We start from the raw sequence: 16,388 nt of genomic DNA on the forward strand, positions 1-16,388 counted from the left end.
GCCTCTACCCCGGCCCGGCCCGTGTCCCGCCCCCGGAGCCGCCCCGTCAGCGCAGCCGAGCGGGGCGGGCTCAGCCCCGGCACCGCCCGCAGCAGCCGCGGAGCGCGCCCGGCCCTGCCCGAGCCCCTCGCTCCGGGCCAGCCCCGGGCCGGTCGCTCCGCTCCAACGGCTGCCAGGCCTGTGGGACCCACTCTCATTTGTGAGACCAAACGTACCCCCATTTCTCCTCACGGAGAAAAGCGAGGCACAACTTCCCAAGAATATTTCTGGGATTCACATTCTCTGAGCCTCAGAGAAAGTGTGAGAAGTGCGTATTATATGGCTCTACGCAGATATTTACCATATGTATTTTGACGTATTGATTAGTAGTGCTGTATTAACATTTTAATAATATGATAAATGTAGTCTTGTAGGTAAAAGGTAACTTTTGTAGTTAAAATAAGAACTATGTTAGTGGGATTTTTTTAAGAAAGGAATGAGGCACTCACACCAGATAGCAGCCCCAGGACACCTAAATCTTTCAGAGAAAAAGAATTTATTGCCCTCTTATCAGAAGAAACGAACTTCTTCCCTTCTTGAAGGCGCTGTTAGGATTAGAAGGAAGAAGCCGACACTGACCACACAGAATCCTGTGTTTGAATGGAATTTATGCATCATGTATGAGATGTATGAATATGCAACAGGCTGTTGCTTTTAAGGGTTAATCCTTTGTTAATGGGGGTCCTTTTTCGGGCTTATGCTGCCCAGAAAAGGTACCCAGACTGTCTGTAACTCTTTGTCTCTATTGTCTCATATTGTCCTAATGCAAATTGTCCAAATTATTATTACTCTATTGTATTACTATTTTTATAACCATTTTATTACTATTAAGCTTTTAAAATTTTAAAAACAAGTGATTGGCATTTTTCACAGAAAAAAACCCCAATTCTTATCTCATTTGCCAAGCCTGTGTTTGTGCAAAAGTAAAATGCAATATGGAGATTGTTTACCCAGAGTGATGTTTTGTTTCCTTTGCCTATCAGGGCCAGCTGTGTGTGTGTGTCAGGACTGTTGGCTGACAGTCACAAGATTCTGTGCAGTGGAGTGCTTGGCAGATTCAATTTAGATATAATGTAATATAGTGTAATATAGAATAGAATAACGTAGTATAATAAAGTAATAAATTAGCCTTCTGATATGATGGAGTCAGATGCCTCCTTTCTCCCTGAGCATTGGGGTTGCCTCACTTTACTACAACCAAAACCATCACATCTCACTACTGGATGGGTAGAATGAGTTTGTGACAGCCCTCACTGAGAGAGTAAAAACATTTCAGGTCACTACAAGACACCTCTGTGCAGGGAGGGCTGAGAATGGTAATTTCTCTTAACAACCAACAAATTGAAATTAAAAAGCAAGCAGAGAGCTTTACTGCTTTATCTAACATGTATTAATTACATGGACTTTGAGCAACCAGGACTTTGAACTCTCAAGCTCGTAAGTGACCTCGGCATGCTGGCTCACAGGGTCAGTCTAATCTGCAGATCACAGGTGTCCAAACTAGAGGCCAGAAGCTGAGCTACTGTCCAGTGAGGTTCCATGAGCTCCTTTACAACAAATGGTTATGAGCCAGTTATACTAAAAGGTCATCATTTAAGGCACAAAACTGTTGGGAAAATTTGCCTTGTGTAATGTGACATCCTGGTTTTCTACAATTCTAGACAGCGCTAATGAAAACTGATGAAATTGCTAATTTTTTTTTTTTTTTTTTTTTTTTTTTTTTTCCCTCTCAGGGAATTGCTTGGCCTTCACTGCTGCTAGTGAGGACAATACTGGCACAAGGAGTTATGTGCAAAAAACAGCGTGGAAGAAGGCTGGGCAAAGATTTCTAGGACAGAGTAGTACCTAGAACTGAAACCTTGGTGAAAAACACCGTGAGAAAACAACAGGTTTTTTAGAACTTGCCAGCAAAAGATGTCACTAGCCAAGACACGGTAGCACTAGAGGGAAAAAAATCCAAACAGTTATTTGATTAGTGAAGGAAGCAATTCCTGAATTTCATTACTCATTTTGTTTTAGTCTTTATAGAAAGAATTTTTTGGCAAGGATTTTAGGGTAAGGACAACACTACTTATGAATGGAAATATACAGATATATCTTCCACCAATTTCTGCATCCTTTACAATTTTTTATTTTCAACTGAAGAAACTGGAAATGGTTGGATTTGCTCAGATTTATCTCATAAATTGTGCTGCAATACAAAAGGATTTTGTGTTTGAGCAGAAACTAACAGCCAAGAAAAAGAGCCCAAAAGCTCCAAAACAACTCTTTGCCCTTTTATTGTGACGCATGTGTTGCTCAATGCCACAAAATCTCTCTTATTACTTCAGCTACACTGGATGACTTACTTGGTGAACTTCCATCCAAAACAGTCTCAGAAGAGCATGTCTGCATTTGTTCCCTCTCTGCATTTCCTAGGAGAAATGTGCTGTTACAGTATAACCACAGAAAAAAAAACCCATTTTGTGTACTGTTATATTCTCTTTCATGAAAACACTGTGAATGCATTCTTTCAGGGTACTCCCTATATAACTTTAACATGGGTTTTTAGGTAATCCAAGGCTGTGGCCGCCAGCAGCAGGAATCTCCAAGAACAGCTGCTGCCACACATGTACTGGTAGACAGAGCAACAACAGAGGCCAGGCTTTCAGAAATCCAAAGCAGCAGTTGAACTGAAGAATTATAAAGATTCACCATTGTAGAAATACAAAAACTTCTCAAAGGAACTTCAAGGGAAAAAGAAGTGTGGAATGTACATGGAGAGCCAAGCAAGATGCCTCAATAAGAAACTTTTATTTTTTTTTTTTTTCAGTTTGTGAAGTAGTTTTGTGCTCTACTTGTCTGTACAGACATGCTGGGAAGATGAGGATCAGGCACACTTTGCATTACAAATGTTAAAATTAGAAACAATGATCCTCATCCTAATTCACTTCTTTAACATTCCCAGTTTGTAGGCTGGCTAGAATTCTGTCAGGAAATACCATTCTTGTCTCTACCATCTCTGAGAAGACTGACACTGAAATAAAATTCAGAGGCACGTTAAGTGACCTGTAGGGCCTTAGCCTTCTGTATAAATTTAATGTTTTAGGTCCTAAACATTCCCCAGCTTCCCCCCCATAGATACAAGAAAGACCTGGCCCACTCTGCAATTTCTGTGTTAGAATTACAGTGCTCTTTCCAGTTACATGGAGAACTGGATGTCAGAGTAGTTAGAAAGGAAAAAAAAAAAAAAAAGGCAGGAAAAATGCTAAGATAGGTTACTTCATTTCAACATCTTCATCAACACAGGTGCCAGTTGCTCTTTCAGCTGTGGATCAATTTGAATATTGCTCAGTTCTTTGATATTGAGGATCATCTCATGGGCTTGGAAAAAAAGCTCTTTGCCCACAGCATCCTCCACCCGCCTGCGCCACTCCCTCAGCCTGGGTCTGTCTTCAAAGATGTCACACCCAACTCCAACAGGCTGCAGAGAGGGGAGAGAGCAGCAGTGAGGCTTGGGGCAGTCACCTCTGAGCTGAGACAGCAGGCACTAACAGGAGACTTGCAGGTAAAGGGGAGAAAGGAACAGCTCATGGAGGAGCAGTAGGAAGGAGGGAAGTCTCTGGTACCTGTCTGGGGGACACAAAAGCTAAGCTGGATTTTAAAGGGCATTTACAACTCAGGGTGCTGGAATAGCTGATTAGGGCAGCATAGATGTGCACATTCTGTGAGTGATTTTCAGCCATGACACTGAAGATGTTGGCTGGCAGTTCCAGGGACCACTGCCCAGTTTGCAGTAGAGAGGATTATACAGCAACCCCCAGCACAAAATGTGTTTAACTGAACCAGTGTCCTAACTAACATCATCTACCCCCTTTCTGCCTGTGCCACTCTCTGGAACACACTGCAAAAAAGCAGAACTGCTGGATTTCAGTCCCTTGGACACTGAACTGGGAGAAAGAAATCACTGCTGGGCTGCAGGACCCAGGCCTTGGTGGCCTAGCAGGGAAAAATCATTTTGCAACAAACTTAATTTAAATGAAATGCCTCTGAGATTAATTATTTCATCTTCCAGACAAGGCATGGGCAAGTATTATATTCTTGAATGACAGAAATATTCCTATATGGTTGTCTCATTTCATCAGACCTGTCTGCTATTGCTTTTCATTTATATATATTACTTCCTTCTCTGGAGGTTCAAAAGAAAGTCATAATAAAAAATGAAGAAAAGGTTATTGCTACAGATGAGAAACAAAAGAGATTCTGTTGCAGCCAGCTCTTTTTCTTGATTTTCATTGCTGTTCTGAACCCACTCCCACATTCTCCCCATTGTCTTAGGCCAGTTCTGCCAAAATATGCCCTGACTCCTCCTGTTGTGAAGAGTTCCCACATGCTGCCCCCTCCCTGCTCAGCAGCATCTGTTTTCCTTGTGCTGAGCTTCCTCACCATGCTCCAGGCACTCACTTGCATCAGTTCCACAATGGCCACAAGATCTGCCAGGGAGATCTCACTGCCAATGATAAAAGCCTTGTCCTGCAGAAACCTCTCCTCAAATTGCTTCAGGGAAGTGGAGAGCCCCTCCATAACCTCCTGGAGCTTCTCCGAGGGCAGGGGCTGCCCTGTGAAGAGGGGAATCAGCACCTGAGGAGAGAAGGGACACAGCAGCACACATGACCATCTTCTCTGGTAATAGTAATTGAAGTTACACCCCAGGATCATCAGAACCCTGCAATAAAGCCACAGAAGGGGATGGCAGAGCTCCGCAGAGCTCCTGGACAGAGAGCACACCAGCAGTCCTAAGTGTGACCTGCCACAGCAGTGATCTCAGCTAATCAGCAGCAATGTGAGGAACAAAATCAAGGATCCTCACCTCATTTTGTGCCTGGCAGCTGTGCCCTCCCACTCCAACCTGATGGGCTACAAAAGAAAAATGGGCAACAGCTCCAGGGAAGACAAATCTGCCTGTTAGATGCTCTGTGTCACCAGCAGCTGCCCAGCAGCCACCCTGCTGTGGAACTGGGTGCTGCAGGCACTGCCTGTCCTGCAGGGTGATGGAGAGGAGGGAAGGGTGCTGCCTGTCCTGCAGGGTGATGGAGAGGAGGGAAGGGTGGTACCTGTGGCAGGAGCATTGGAAGGAATAGAATTTATCAACACTGGCTGGAGAGACAGAAATGGCTTCCTCTGTGCGACAGCAGCCACCAGGGCTGGAAGTGGTCAACACCATTTTTACACAAACCTTTCAGAGGCTTAAAGCATCACTCTTTAAACCACTAGAAATTTCGGTGGAGCAATCACAGAAGTGCAGTCCTTGTGTCTGCACAGACCTGCTGGCACAGGGGGTGGTTGCCTTTCTACAATATTTTTCACCAGTCACAGAGGTGTATGCACCACTGGAGCCCCCAGTGTTTCTCAGCTGTGCTGCCTTCACCTTCCACAGCTACAGAAGTCCAGTTTGTTTAGAGAATCAAAGTTATGAACACAAATTTCAATCAGTGCAAGTGAACTGAATTTCTACTTACTGCTAGTGTATTCAACAATTCAAGTTGGGATTGCTTAATCCAAGCCAGGATTTTGGCCAAATACATGTGGAATCCATTTCATCAGAAAATTCATGGCCAGTTTTCTTCCTAAGTGATTCCAATAATGCAAGTTGGGATCTTTGGGTAAACTTGTTTGAAACAGCTCTTCTTCCTTCTCCTTATCTCAGGGCTATCTTCTCCCATTTCTACTAATATGCTTCTCTTACAAGGTGCCTTTATATGTTTCCATATTTTCAGTTATTCTGAGGACCTTTTCTGCATCTGGGCTATCTAATCACCAGCAATTAGTTGGATTTCTTTCCCTTGGAGCACTGCAGTGACAGCCTGCAGAGGCTGGAAGAAACTGCTTCTTGTATGAATCTGCCTCATATTTGAATTGCTTCTCTGTACTCTCTAGCCAAAAAAATCAAATACCAATAAATTCAAGAAGATAAATGAGTCCTGATATGCTTTGTTAGGCACAAACAAGGGCAAATTTACAAGGGAGCAGTGAAGTTACCTCTTTACTAGCAATTCTGATTTCATGTGAAATTTCATGCCAGCTGTCCTTGCAGAACTATACTTGCACCTAGCTCTCTCTAGGGATAGCTGCATTAATTCTGGTGAGCTGGCTGGAAATAGGTGTCCAGCAAAATCATCTGATACTAAATGATTTTCTGACTCAGGCTGAATCAGGTAATTTTGCCTAAATGTTAATTGGTTTGGCGACACTGAGTAAAGAAAATCTGCCTCTCAGTGTGTCTCTGCTCTCTGTCCCTGAGCCTATTTCAGAGAAGAACATAAGTGTGCTGGAAGCAGGAGACTCCTTCTGGATTTCCACCCTCAGGAGGCTGCAGGAACTTGTATGAAGAATGCAAGTCTTTCTGCTTCCAGCAACAAAACAAATGTTCACCAAAGCCAAACTCTGCCTGTGTGCACACTCTGCACAGCTGTGCAGGGAGGGGGAGGCCCTTGGAAGCAACACTAACTTTGTTACATATTCACTCACAAATCCAGGCAATGAAAGTCTGCTGGGTTTGAGACCTTCTGCACCAGCCCTTCTTTCAGGGAAAAACCAAAACGGCCAAATCTGTTTTTGCCAGATCCTGATGTTGATCAGTTTGGAACTGCTCCTTTCTGCTGCATTGCACTAAATAGTTATTTAGTTATTTGCACTGGGTGTTTGGTAATTTGAACTGTTTGCATGATTGGTATCCTATCACCACATGGTTTTCCCCTTTCCTCCTGTCAGTGTTGGTGCTCTCTCCCTGGTTTACCCCTCCTCAGCTGTATCCCACTGGCTGTTGCCCCCTTCCTCTCTGCTCAAATTCCCCCTGGGAGAAGACAATGCCCTCTTTTCCATCTGCGGGGTCACCTGGATGATCTGGTGTCTCCTATCAAGGAAATAAATTTACAGAATCACAGAATAATGAGGCTGGAAGAGACCTCTAAGATCATCAAGTCCAACCTATGCCCTAACACCTCAACCAGACTGTAGCACCAAGTGCCATGTCCAGTCTTTTTTTAAACACCTCCAGAGGTGGTGGTTCTACTGCCTCCCTGGGAAGAGCATTCCAGTACTTCATTATTCTTTTGGTGAAAAATTTTTTCCTAATATCCAACCTACACCTTCCCTGACGTAGCTTGAGGCTGTGTCCTCTGGTTCTGTCAGAGACCAACCCCATCTGTCTGCAGCCTCCCTTCAGGAAGGTGTAGAGAGCAATGAGGTCACCTCTGAGCCTCCTCTTCTTCAGGCTAAACAGCCCCAGCTCCTTCAAACACTCCTCACAGGGCTTGTGTTCCCCACGTGGAGAAGAGCACTTCTTGTCTTTTGCCTTTGTCCTGTGTGTGCTGGGCTCCATAGGACCTGAACAGCCCAGACACGGATTCTTACACCTTCCAGCTAGGAATGGCCCAGGTTTGTTGTTTCATCTCAACAGTCTCTGAACTGGGGCTGTTAAGTGCTCAGTACTCTCACAAACCAACACCACTTCACCCACATTTTCACATTCAGTCTCCTCACCTTGATCCACATGGTTTTAGGAGCATTGGCCCTGATGTTGGTGTGGTGCCAGGACAGGTACTCATCCACACGGGCCCTCTGCTGGATGTCTGAGGGGTACCAGTGGTCGGGAGTGTTGTACTTGCGGCTCAGGTACAGCAGGATGGCAGTGCTGCCCACACAGCAGGGGACAAGGAAAGGTCAGGCAGTTAAGGGCACAATGCTCTTGCCTAAGCTCCCCCTCCTGCTCCTTCTCAGCTTGCTGCTTCCACTAAAAAACATGCAGATCAGGATTTCCAGCAGAGTCTAGGGACCATATAAAGGCATCTAATTCATGTTGACATCAGTGGCCCTTAATCACCTCAGCTTCCATGAAAACTTTAACCTGCTGGAAAATCACTGCTGGACAATACTGGGGGTAAACACACTGGGCTAAACAAACAATAAACCTGCATGATCCTCTATCAGTGATGGTGACTCCACTTGCTCCTTGCCTGTTCTGACCTATCTCTCTGACACCTGTGCAACAAATGAAACTCTCTGTGGGCTATTGCTGCCTTTTCATCAGGTCTGTCTCCAGCATGCAGCTTCCACTGAAGTCAGTGGAAGTCTCAGCAAGGAAACCCTACAGAATCTTTTTTTGTGTTTGTCCAAATGTTTATACTTTCACTAACTGGAAGAAGTCAGATGGAAAAATATCTTAGTCATTTGCAACAATACTTATGCTATTACTACAAAAAAAAAAAAAAAAAAAAAAGCCACAGAAAATGTGCTGACAAAATGGAAGAAAATGCAGACAGCCCTGCCATGCTGATACTGCTATAGTTCAATTGTTTCAGTATTATTACATCATTACCAGTCTCCATATTAATCTTTTAATGTAAAGCCTAAATTTTATCTGTGTAGATGTTCTCTCAGCCTTTATGACTAATTCAGATAAACAGAATTCTTTCCTAGAGTAAAAGGGATTTCTTTTCCCAGGGTGAAAGGGATTTTTATAAGCGTTAAACATCTCCCAGAAATGTTTATAATCCCATTTTGAGGTAAGTACATTTAGGGTGAGATGAGGAAGCTAAGTCAGCTGAGTTGTTTACATTCTGAAAGACAATTCAAACGGAAAATGGAAAGAGATCAAATGAGGTTATACTATTAAAAATAACCAGCACGTTCATATATTCTGTGATCCTTAATTATTCCATGGGAATGACATCTTCTGAATGCAGCACAGACTGTGGTACCCAAGGAAATCTAAGGACTGAGCTCTTACCATTCTGCAAGGGTGAAGTCTCCGTCCTTCAGTGCTGGTACTTTCTTCAAGAGGCTGACTTTGCCTGCACCTTCACTGCTTGATAGTCCTAAGAACGTGAACAGACAAACCTGAGGTCAGAAGTGTACCTGCCAGTGCATAATAAATGAAATACCTGCAGCCAGCTGCATGATCAGTGAACTGTGTGAGGTTTTCCCAATAGGGTCATGGCTCACAAAGGAAAGGTAATGAAATGGCAGAGTCAGTGTAAGAGCTGCCTGCAGAGGCAGCAGGCTCAGGCTGGCCACGTGGCATGGAGCAGTGGATATTTTTATACTTCTAACAGCACTTCTCTTGCTTGATCCAGGTAAACCAGGATATTTGCAGAACTTACTGAGAGAGTGGACAGTGGCTGGGGCAGGGAAGCTCAAACACTCAACCCTGCACTACTCTGTGTCACTCCTGGCTCTGCACATCAACCTACTGCTAACAGGAAAACACAGGAGGAATACACCATTCCCTAAGAATTGAAACTCCACAGTCCCTTTGGAGGAATTAACAGCTGACTATCTAATCAGGCTTTCAGTTTCCCACTGCTGCCACCAGACTTGCCAGCCTGCAGTTAAATGCCAGGGAGTTGCACAACAGCCCAGGAACACCTGAGTAAGAAAAGCTGTGAGGAATTTGTTTGCTTTGCTTGTTTGAGGTTCTCCTGACAGGACATGACAATTAAAGTGCAAATCCTGATCAAATCAGCATGACCAGCAGGAGGTCCTGTACAAAACTCTCTTTGTTCAAAAAAAGACAAGAAAAAGGATCATTAACTTATAGTGACCTCCAGCTCTAAGAACTATTTGTGCCCATTGAGGAAGCAGTGGCAGTGTCTACATTACTGGGCAAATGTGCAGTAGGAAATAAAACCAGCCTCTGGACAAACAAGTTGATTTGCAGCTGGTTTGGGAAGGGCTGGGAGAAGGCAGGTTGCTGCATTACTGCTTTCTCTTATATTGATTTCACATAATGAGTTAAATCAAGCAGAGCATACATTACCACTTGTTCTCCTTTCCAGCTGACTAGCCTCTACTTTATATTTTCTTGGAGGAGTGGGTTTTTTTAAATTTCAGTGTAAGTAGATTCATCAGAGACTAAGGTTTACACTCTTCTGCTATTTGAAGGGATTCAAACCCACATTTTCCCTTTCATTAGGAAAAGTCTCTGGCTGCCTGCTGTGAATATGGGTATATATGGTATTTATGTGAATAGCTGGGTAAGAGGTTCCATCTGCACAGCAGAACCAGGCAACACTGTCAAGAGAGGCAGGAAACCCTAGGTAGGGCTTCTTAAAAATAACAGCCTGACAGAAACCTCAAGCTAAGCCTAATAACTGAGAAAATTGAGTATAAAAATAAAAAATGTCCAAAAGTGGCCAAAGTACAGGATATCTCACCCCCATGATTTGCATCACGGAAACATTAAGGCAAACATTTGTAAATCTACTGTCATGCAAGGAGTTGCTCAGGGAAGGTGCTTTGTTTAGTGCTTTTAGAATGGCCCCAAAGGCCAGTGGTCACCACACACCCAGCTCTGGTGAGCTCTCTAGCGTTCACCTGGTCTTTGGAAAAGTGCAGTAGAAAGTTGCAGTCAGTAATGCTTACAGCTAATGAGCAGTCCCTCGTCAGACCCAGCTGTTTGGCTGTCCTGCTGTCTGTGTTTATTATCCAGGGCAGCAGGGAACTAAGAAACAAGGACATGAGAAGTAAGCAGTGGGTGAGGGCAGCCTGAATCGGATTTCAGAGAGCTTTCATCATACGGCAATTCCAGCACGGATACTGAGCATATTTGTTCCGTGACAAACCACGCACCATGTCATTACAGCAGGTTGGACAGTAGCTCAGTGCCTGTGACACAGCCTGCACCACAGCCTGGGGATGGAATCAGCTACTTTGGTTTGCAGAAAGACATAACAGACCTGTGCTGAGACTCTGACTGAACTGTGAACTGGTAAATGCCTTGGTGTGAACACTAACTCCAGGCTGCTTCATTGGGACCTACTGCTTCTTGTATGAAAATAGAGACCAATATTTGTATTTGCAGTTTAGCAGAACTTAAGCTTGTGCCTCTCTTCCAGCCAGCAGAGCCAGCCATTTTGGTCTGTGGTATTGGGTGCTCCATCTTTATCATTGCTGTGATGTGGGCTTGACTTACAGCGCTGTTTAACATCAGTTGTATCTGGAGTAATTAGTTCTTGATGATGCTCAAGGTACAGATCTATAGATATAGATAGATATAGATAGATATAGATATAGATATACACACCGTGTGTGTTGTTGGGCTTTGAGATGTAACTTTAACAAGCAGAGTATCCAGTCAAAAAGCAGGTCAGGCTGCCCACATGAGGAAATCTTAAGTCTAAGCCATAGTGCAGAGAAGGAGGTTTATTGATGGGTGAAAAGAGCAATGGAGATGATTTTATGGAAATAGAAGGGGGGAAATCCCACTCTATTTGCCAATCACATAACCCTCAGCCAAGGGTTTCGAAGTAACATGCTGTGCCTTAGGCACAAAAGTAACAATTTACAGGGAAACTCAACATTTAACTGGGCAACAGTCACACAGCTGGAGGAGCCTGAACAGAGTTGCCGCAACCCACAGCACTCCCAGAGCACTCCTCGGCTGTCAGTGTGACTAATTTGCTAGAAATGGCTAGAGGAACATTCCTTGGAGAGCCACAAAAATAGATGCAGCAGAGCTGCGGGACTGCTCTGGGAACTGGAGCCGCACGCTCAAACCACGGCGTCCAACGCCCCTGGGCAGCGCCGGGGTTCAGCATCCCCCGGCTGGCCCGGGGAGCTCCTCCTTCCCTCGCAGCGGCCTGAGGGACGAGCGCAGCTCCTGGGCCGGGAGGCCAAGGGGTTCCCGTGAGGGCAAAGCCTCGGCAAACCCCCAACGCCCGGGCCGCAGCGATTCCGCGGGGTCCGTGAGGGCAAAACCCCGTGAGGGCAAACCCCCAAGGCCCGGGGCCGCAGCGGTTGCCCGGGCTCCGTGAGGGCAAACCCCTGAGGGCGAAGCCCCGCAGCGGCGGCGGGCTCAGCGCGGCCCCCGCCGGGATCGCGTTACAGCGCCAGGAGCTTGCGGGGCCCGGCCGCTCCCTCCCCGCCCGCTCGGTCTGTGGGGACCCTCCCGGCCTGCGGGGACCCTCCCGTCCCTGCCCCGGCCTCACCTGCGCGGGGCTGCTCCGCGCCGCTCGCCGCCGCCGGCTTCTTCCCCAGCACCGAGTCTGCCAAGAGCCAAGAGAGCGGCTGAGCCCGCGCCCCGCCGGGCCGCGCCCGCCCCGGCCCCGCCGCCTCGGGCAGCGCCCGTCCCACCTTTGAACAGCTCCACGTGCTTGAACTCGAAGGGGATGTTGTTGCTCCGGGCGAAGATGTAGATGGAGCGGCAGGGCTGCGAGAGCAGGTCCAGGTACAGCTCCAGCCCCATCCCGACCCGGCCCGCCCTGCGGGAGCTGCCGCGGCTCTGCCGCCGAGCGCCCGGAGCCGCCCCGCATGGGCCGGCGGGGGCCGAGCCGCGCCGGGCGGGAGGTGCCCTCCGGCCCTCCCCCGTTCCCTCCCTCGCTGGCCCGGGCCGGGCCGGGCGGGGGCACAGCAGCGGGGTCTGTGCCGGGGGGACGGCGGGACGAGCCCTGGAGAGTGCCGAGGAGCCCGGGAGAGCCCAGCCGGGGCAGGGAGCACGGCCCGAGCTGGGACAGGGGTGACAGAGCTCCGCTTTCCACAGTGTCGGGCGGCCCTGGCTCGCTGTGGCTGGCAGCGTGTTCATTCATTTTCCGAAGGGAAGGTAACGAGAATAGTGACACGAGTAGCGGTCAGTTACCAGCCTCAAAGGTTGGTACTAAGCAGTGAGAGAGAAGGGGCTGTCACTCCCCTCACAGCTTTAGCTGGCACCGCGGGGTCTCTGGAGTTACTCACCCACAGCATCCCACTACGACTTTCACAAGGTAAATGCAGAGTTTTGTAACAGTTCTGCAGGGCTGTGCCACGCTGCAGACAGGGCCACTGCACAGTGTCCTCTAAGGCAGCGTTAATCACGCGCCGCCAGGTCTCAGCAGGGCTTTCTGTCCAGAACATAATTCTTTAGTCACGTATTCTCTGCTGCAAGGTGACATCTGAACGGCAGTGAAGTGTGGAGGACTCCTCTGTGGACATTACCTCTGCACACTCACTCAAAGTGACTTTCCCCTCCCTGGTATTTGTCACTTGCACTGAGCCCACAGCGTTTCCCAGCTGTGTGATTCGGGAAGGTGACATGCTGGCTGAGTGCAGGGACTCTGGGAGCTGTGAGATAGAGCAGCTGAACCACTCAGGGCAAAGTCACCCCCAATCAAACCCACCTCAGCAGTGCTGACACCTCGCTATCAGTGTCGTGCCAGAGAGCTTGTATGGCACACACAGATCTTTGGGAATCTCAGGGAGAGGGAACTGGAGGATCAGCTGCTCTTGTTCTTGTGAAAAGGCTTGGGTACTTGAGTTGTGAGCTTGTGGACTAGACAAATTACAAACTGGAACATTTCCAGGGGTTCAGAAATTTCAGATTTAGAAGAGCACTGTAAGAATTGTTCAGTTTCTCAGCCAGAAAAGGGACAGGTGCTGTGCACCCCCTTCACTTCCCCTGCAGCACAGCTCAGCCTCTTGAGCACCTGCACCCAGCACTGATGCTGCAGATCACAGATCATAGAGTCTTGAGTTCAAACTCCTTCAGTGCAAAGGAATCTGAAATGTTAAGGGAGTGGGGAAAAGGAGCATGGAAGTGGCTCTGCACAGGTAAATAGTCAGAGAAGTCTTTGAGCTTCAAAGTGCTCCCATGCCCACACTCTGAGAGATCATTGAGAAGAGTGTTGATCTCAGCAGTGTGCAGCACCATGAGCAGTGTGGGTTCACTTGGCTCCTTTGTTCATGGTTCACTTGGTCCATTAGTCCTATCTGAACTTCAAAGATCTTTTCATGTCCCTCCCGGAAATGCTCCTTCCTTAAGTTTTTCTCCAATTTGCTGACTGCACTGCACAGCCCACATAACCAAAGAGGTATTTTTATCTGCTTGTGTTATAGGGCATTTGATTGATTATTCCTGGCTCCAGGCTAGTGCTTCTAGCACTGTATTTTCATTTGACTCCATCACCTCAAAGACCATTTTTCGTGCCCTTATCTTCTCTGTCAGCATTTTGGAAGCAGGAGCAAGACAGAAAAAAATGCATTAAGTTTTGCAGTTTATTTCTTAATCATTTAGAAGAAGTCTCACGATGTCTTTCTGGTTTTTCAACATTCCTCCTATTTTGTGTGTTACAACTTCATTTTATTCCAGAATCACAGGTTCTCACTTATTTCCAAATAGCCCTGGCAAGAGTTGAGGAAGTTGAATGGACCACGTTCGATTAAGCTGACAGTGGAGGTGTAATCCCTCTCCCTTTCCAGGGTGAAAGGGGAGTGTTCTCTCAACAGACCTTGTACCAAACAAGCAAAACTCTTGCACAACCTGTTGGGTTTTGGGAGGCAGCTCCCAGGGCTTTCCATCTAGGAACTGGAACCAGGCAAGATCCAATGGCACAAAGCAACAAAATACAGAGGTAGAGGGGTAGCAGAAGGCAAAGTACAAGGATGAGCAGCCTTATATCCATGATTTAGAGCAAAGAACAAGGCAGATTTATCTGTTTCATAGCTCTGTGGCCATCCAAGGAGTTGCTCTAGGGAGGTGCTTTGTCCTGTGGGAATGGAAGGGCTCAAAATGCCACTGGGTCACTGCACACAGAAAGTATGGGAAAAACAATTTAAAATCTCCTTCTGTCATAATGACCAGGCTGGAGTGAGGCAAGTGTACTTATCCTTTGTGAAACAGCAGGGCAGGAGCACCAGAGAGCCAGCTCTGAACATAGCCCCAGCTTGGTTCTGAAGGCAGCCTTCCTTGCAGGACTGCACAATTTAAGGAACTTGTGCCTCATTCCAACAAGCAGAAAATTGGCTCAAGGCTCTTAGGTGGAATTTTTGTGCTACAAGTATAGTAAATAAAAAAAGTTTTAAAAAGACATTTTATTTGCCTTGGCTTGTGCAATGGTTTGCATATAGAGCAGCCCTGTCTGGGGATTCTGCAGGGACATGTGTGGCACAAAAGGCTCTGCTCTTAAGTCCATTTTGAGATCTGTCAGGATTAGCACCCCACAAAACAGACTCTTGGTTTTGATTGTTTCTCTGCTCTGCCTGTACTTGAACAGAAAGTGTGAGAAATATTTATGATGCTGGAAGAAGTTTGCTCTCTGCAAGAAAGGGAAAAGCTGAAAGTCGGGGCAGGTACAAAGGTGCCAGCAGCAGAGTGCAGTGAGGCTGGGCAGCCTTGGCAAGGCAGCAGAGGCACCTCTTTGATTTCAGGGTGCAGAGCAGCCCAGCTGGGAGCGTGGTGAGGCTGCAGTGAGGAAGGAAGGAAGTGGTACAACGTAAACACCTCCTGGGCTCAGCAGGGCAGGCTGTCAGGCACTGCTGCTCAGGCACCAGGCATGCCAGCACTCCTAGGGCACACACAGAGCTGCCCTTTGCTCACTCTCAACAAATGCACCAATAAAACATCAGGTAAGAATTCAAATAGCCCTGCACGGAAAGGGAGAGAGTTTGAGGGCAAATGTGCCTTTTCATCACTGATATTGAGGATTTCCTGCAGGCTGGAAGGATGGAAAGGAAAGGCACCAGGCTGCTCCTGCAGCTCAGCCCTCAGGCATGTGCAATGCAGACTCTGGTTTGTGGCCCTTTGAACTAAAGGGCAGGTTTACTCAGAAAACAAACAGAAAAGCCAGCTGGCTCATTCCCCAAAAACAGGAGATCCAAAATGAAAAAATGTGTGAGACTTTGAGCAGCTACATTGACCATTTCTGGGCACTGCAATAACTTGACTTGCATTCAGACATCTCACACCCAGCTTAGTGTGCAGCCTGCCCCATGGATGGTGTAAGCAGCAGCAGAGACAAACAGACCTCCAGGTACAAACACAGCTTAGCAAGGAGGGGAGAAAAACAGTTCTGCAAACTGGAACCCTCCTCATGGAGGTCTGCACCTGGAAATGGGAGCTCACAGGGACAGGAGAACATGGAAAACAGGAATGGCACAAAGGGACACAGGCTGTGGCTATGGAGGGTGCTGCACAGGTGTGGATGATGATGTGATATCCACTTCCTTCCAAATCCTGATTACAAATCCAAACAGAGCTACAACACCTGGCACATGCAGCCCTTGGCTTTCTGGAGCATCTGAGGAGACTGAAGAGCAGTGAAGCATTAACCATGTGTGGGACATTCCCAGCTCATGTACTGAGCTCTCTGCTCACACAGGGCTGGCCAGCACAGCTCCCTGGGCTAGCCCAGCCACAGCAGCACTCCGTACCAGCAGCCTGGCCAGAATGGTTTCTGCTGTGCTGAAAAACCACTCTGGGAGGGGGACAGAGCCTGATGTGGTTTGCAGAGAGAACCGTGTGGTTTGCAGCAGCTTGACCAAGCAAAGCAGCTTTTTCCACTGTGCAGGGTGTTCTTTGTATAGTGCAGCTTGAGTCTCTGGGTGAAGAACTTTATTGACCC

The 16,388-nt window shown here is 47.2% G+C and overlaps 1 protein-coding gene across 2 annotated transcripts; it reads right to left on the reverse strand.

Moving 5' to 3' along the window:
- Nucleotides 1-2,095: 2,095 nt before the first annotated feature.
- LOC132081509 (glutathione S-transferase theta-1) lies at nucleotides 2,096-12,310 on the reverse strand. Of its 2 annotated transcripts, none has more exons than XM_059485290.1 (7): nucleotides 12,151-12,310; nucleotides 12,006-12,062; nucleotides 8,807-8,894; nucleotides 7,561-7,711; nucleotides 4,483-4,659; nucleotides 3,301-3,502; nucleotides 2,096-2,453 (listed from the first exon to the last, which is right to left on the reverse strand). In XM_059485290.1, the coding sequence occupies exons 1-6, from the start codon at nucleotides 12,260-12,262 to the stop codon at nucleotides 3,302-3,304; spliced, it is 786 nt and encodes a 261-aa protein (XP_059341273.1). In that variant the 5' UTR covers nucleotides 12,263-12,310; the 3' UTR covers nucleotides 2,096-2,453; nucleotide 3,301. The 2 variants fall into 2 exon arrangements, with proteins under 2 accessions (XP_059341273.1, XP_059341272.1); XM_059485289.1 differs by having other exon boundaries at nucleotides 2,295-3,055.
- Nucleotides 12,311-16,388: the final 4,078 nt, after the last annotated feature.

Source organism: Ammospiza nelsoni, chromosome 18 (assembly GCF_027579445.1).
Source record: "Ammospiza nelsoni isolate bAmmNel1 chromosome 18, bAmmNel1.pri, whole genome shotgun sequence".
NCBI classification, from domain to species: domain Eukaryota; kingdom Metazoa; phylum Chordata; class Aves; order Passeriformes; family Passerellidae; genus Ammospiza; species Ammospiza nelsoni.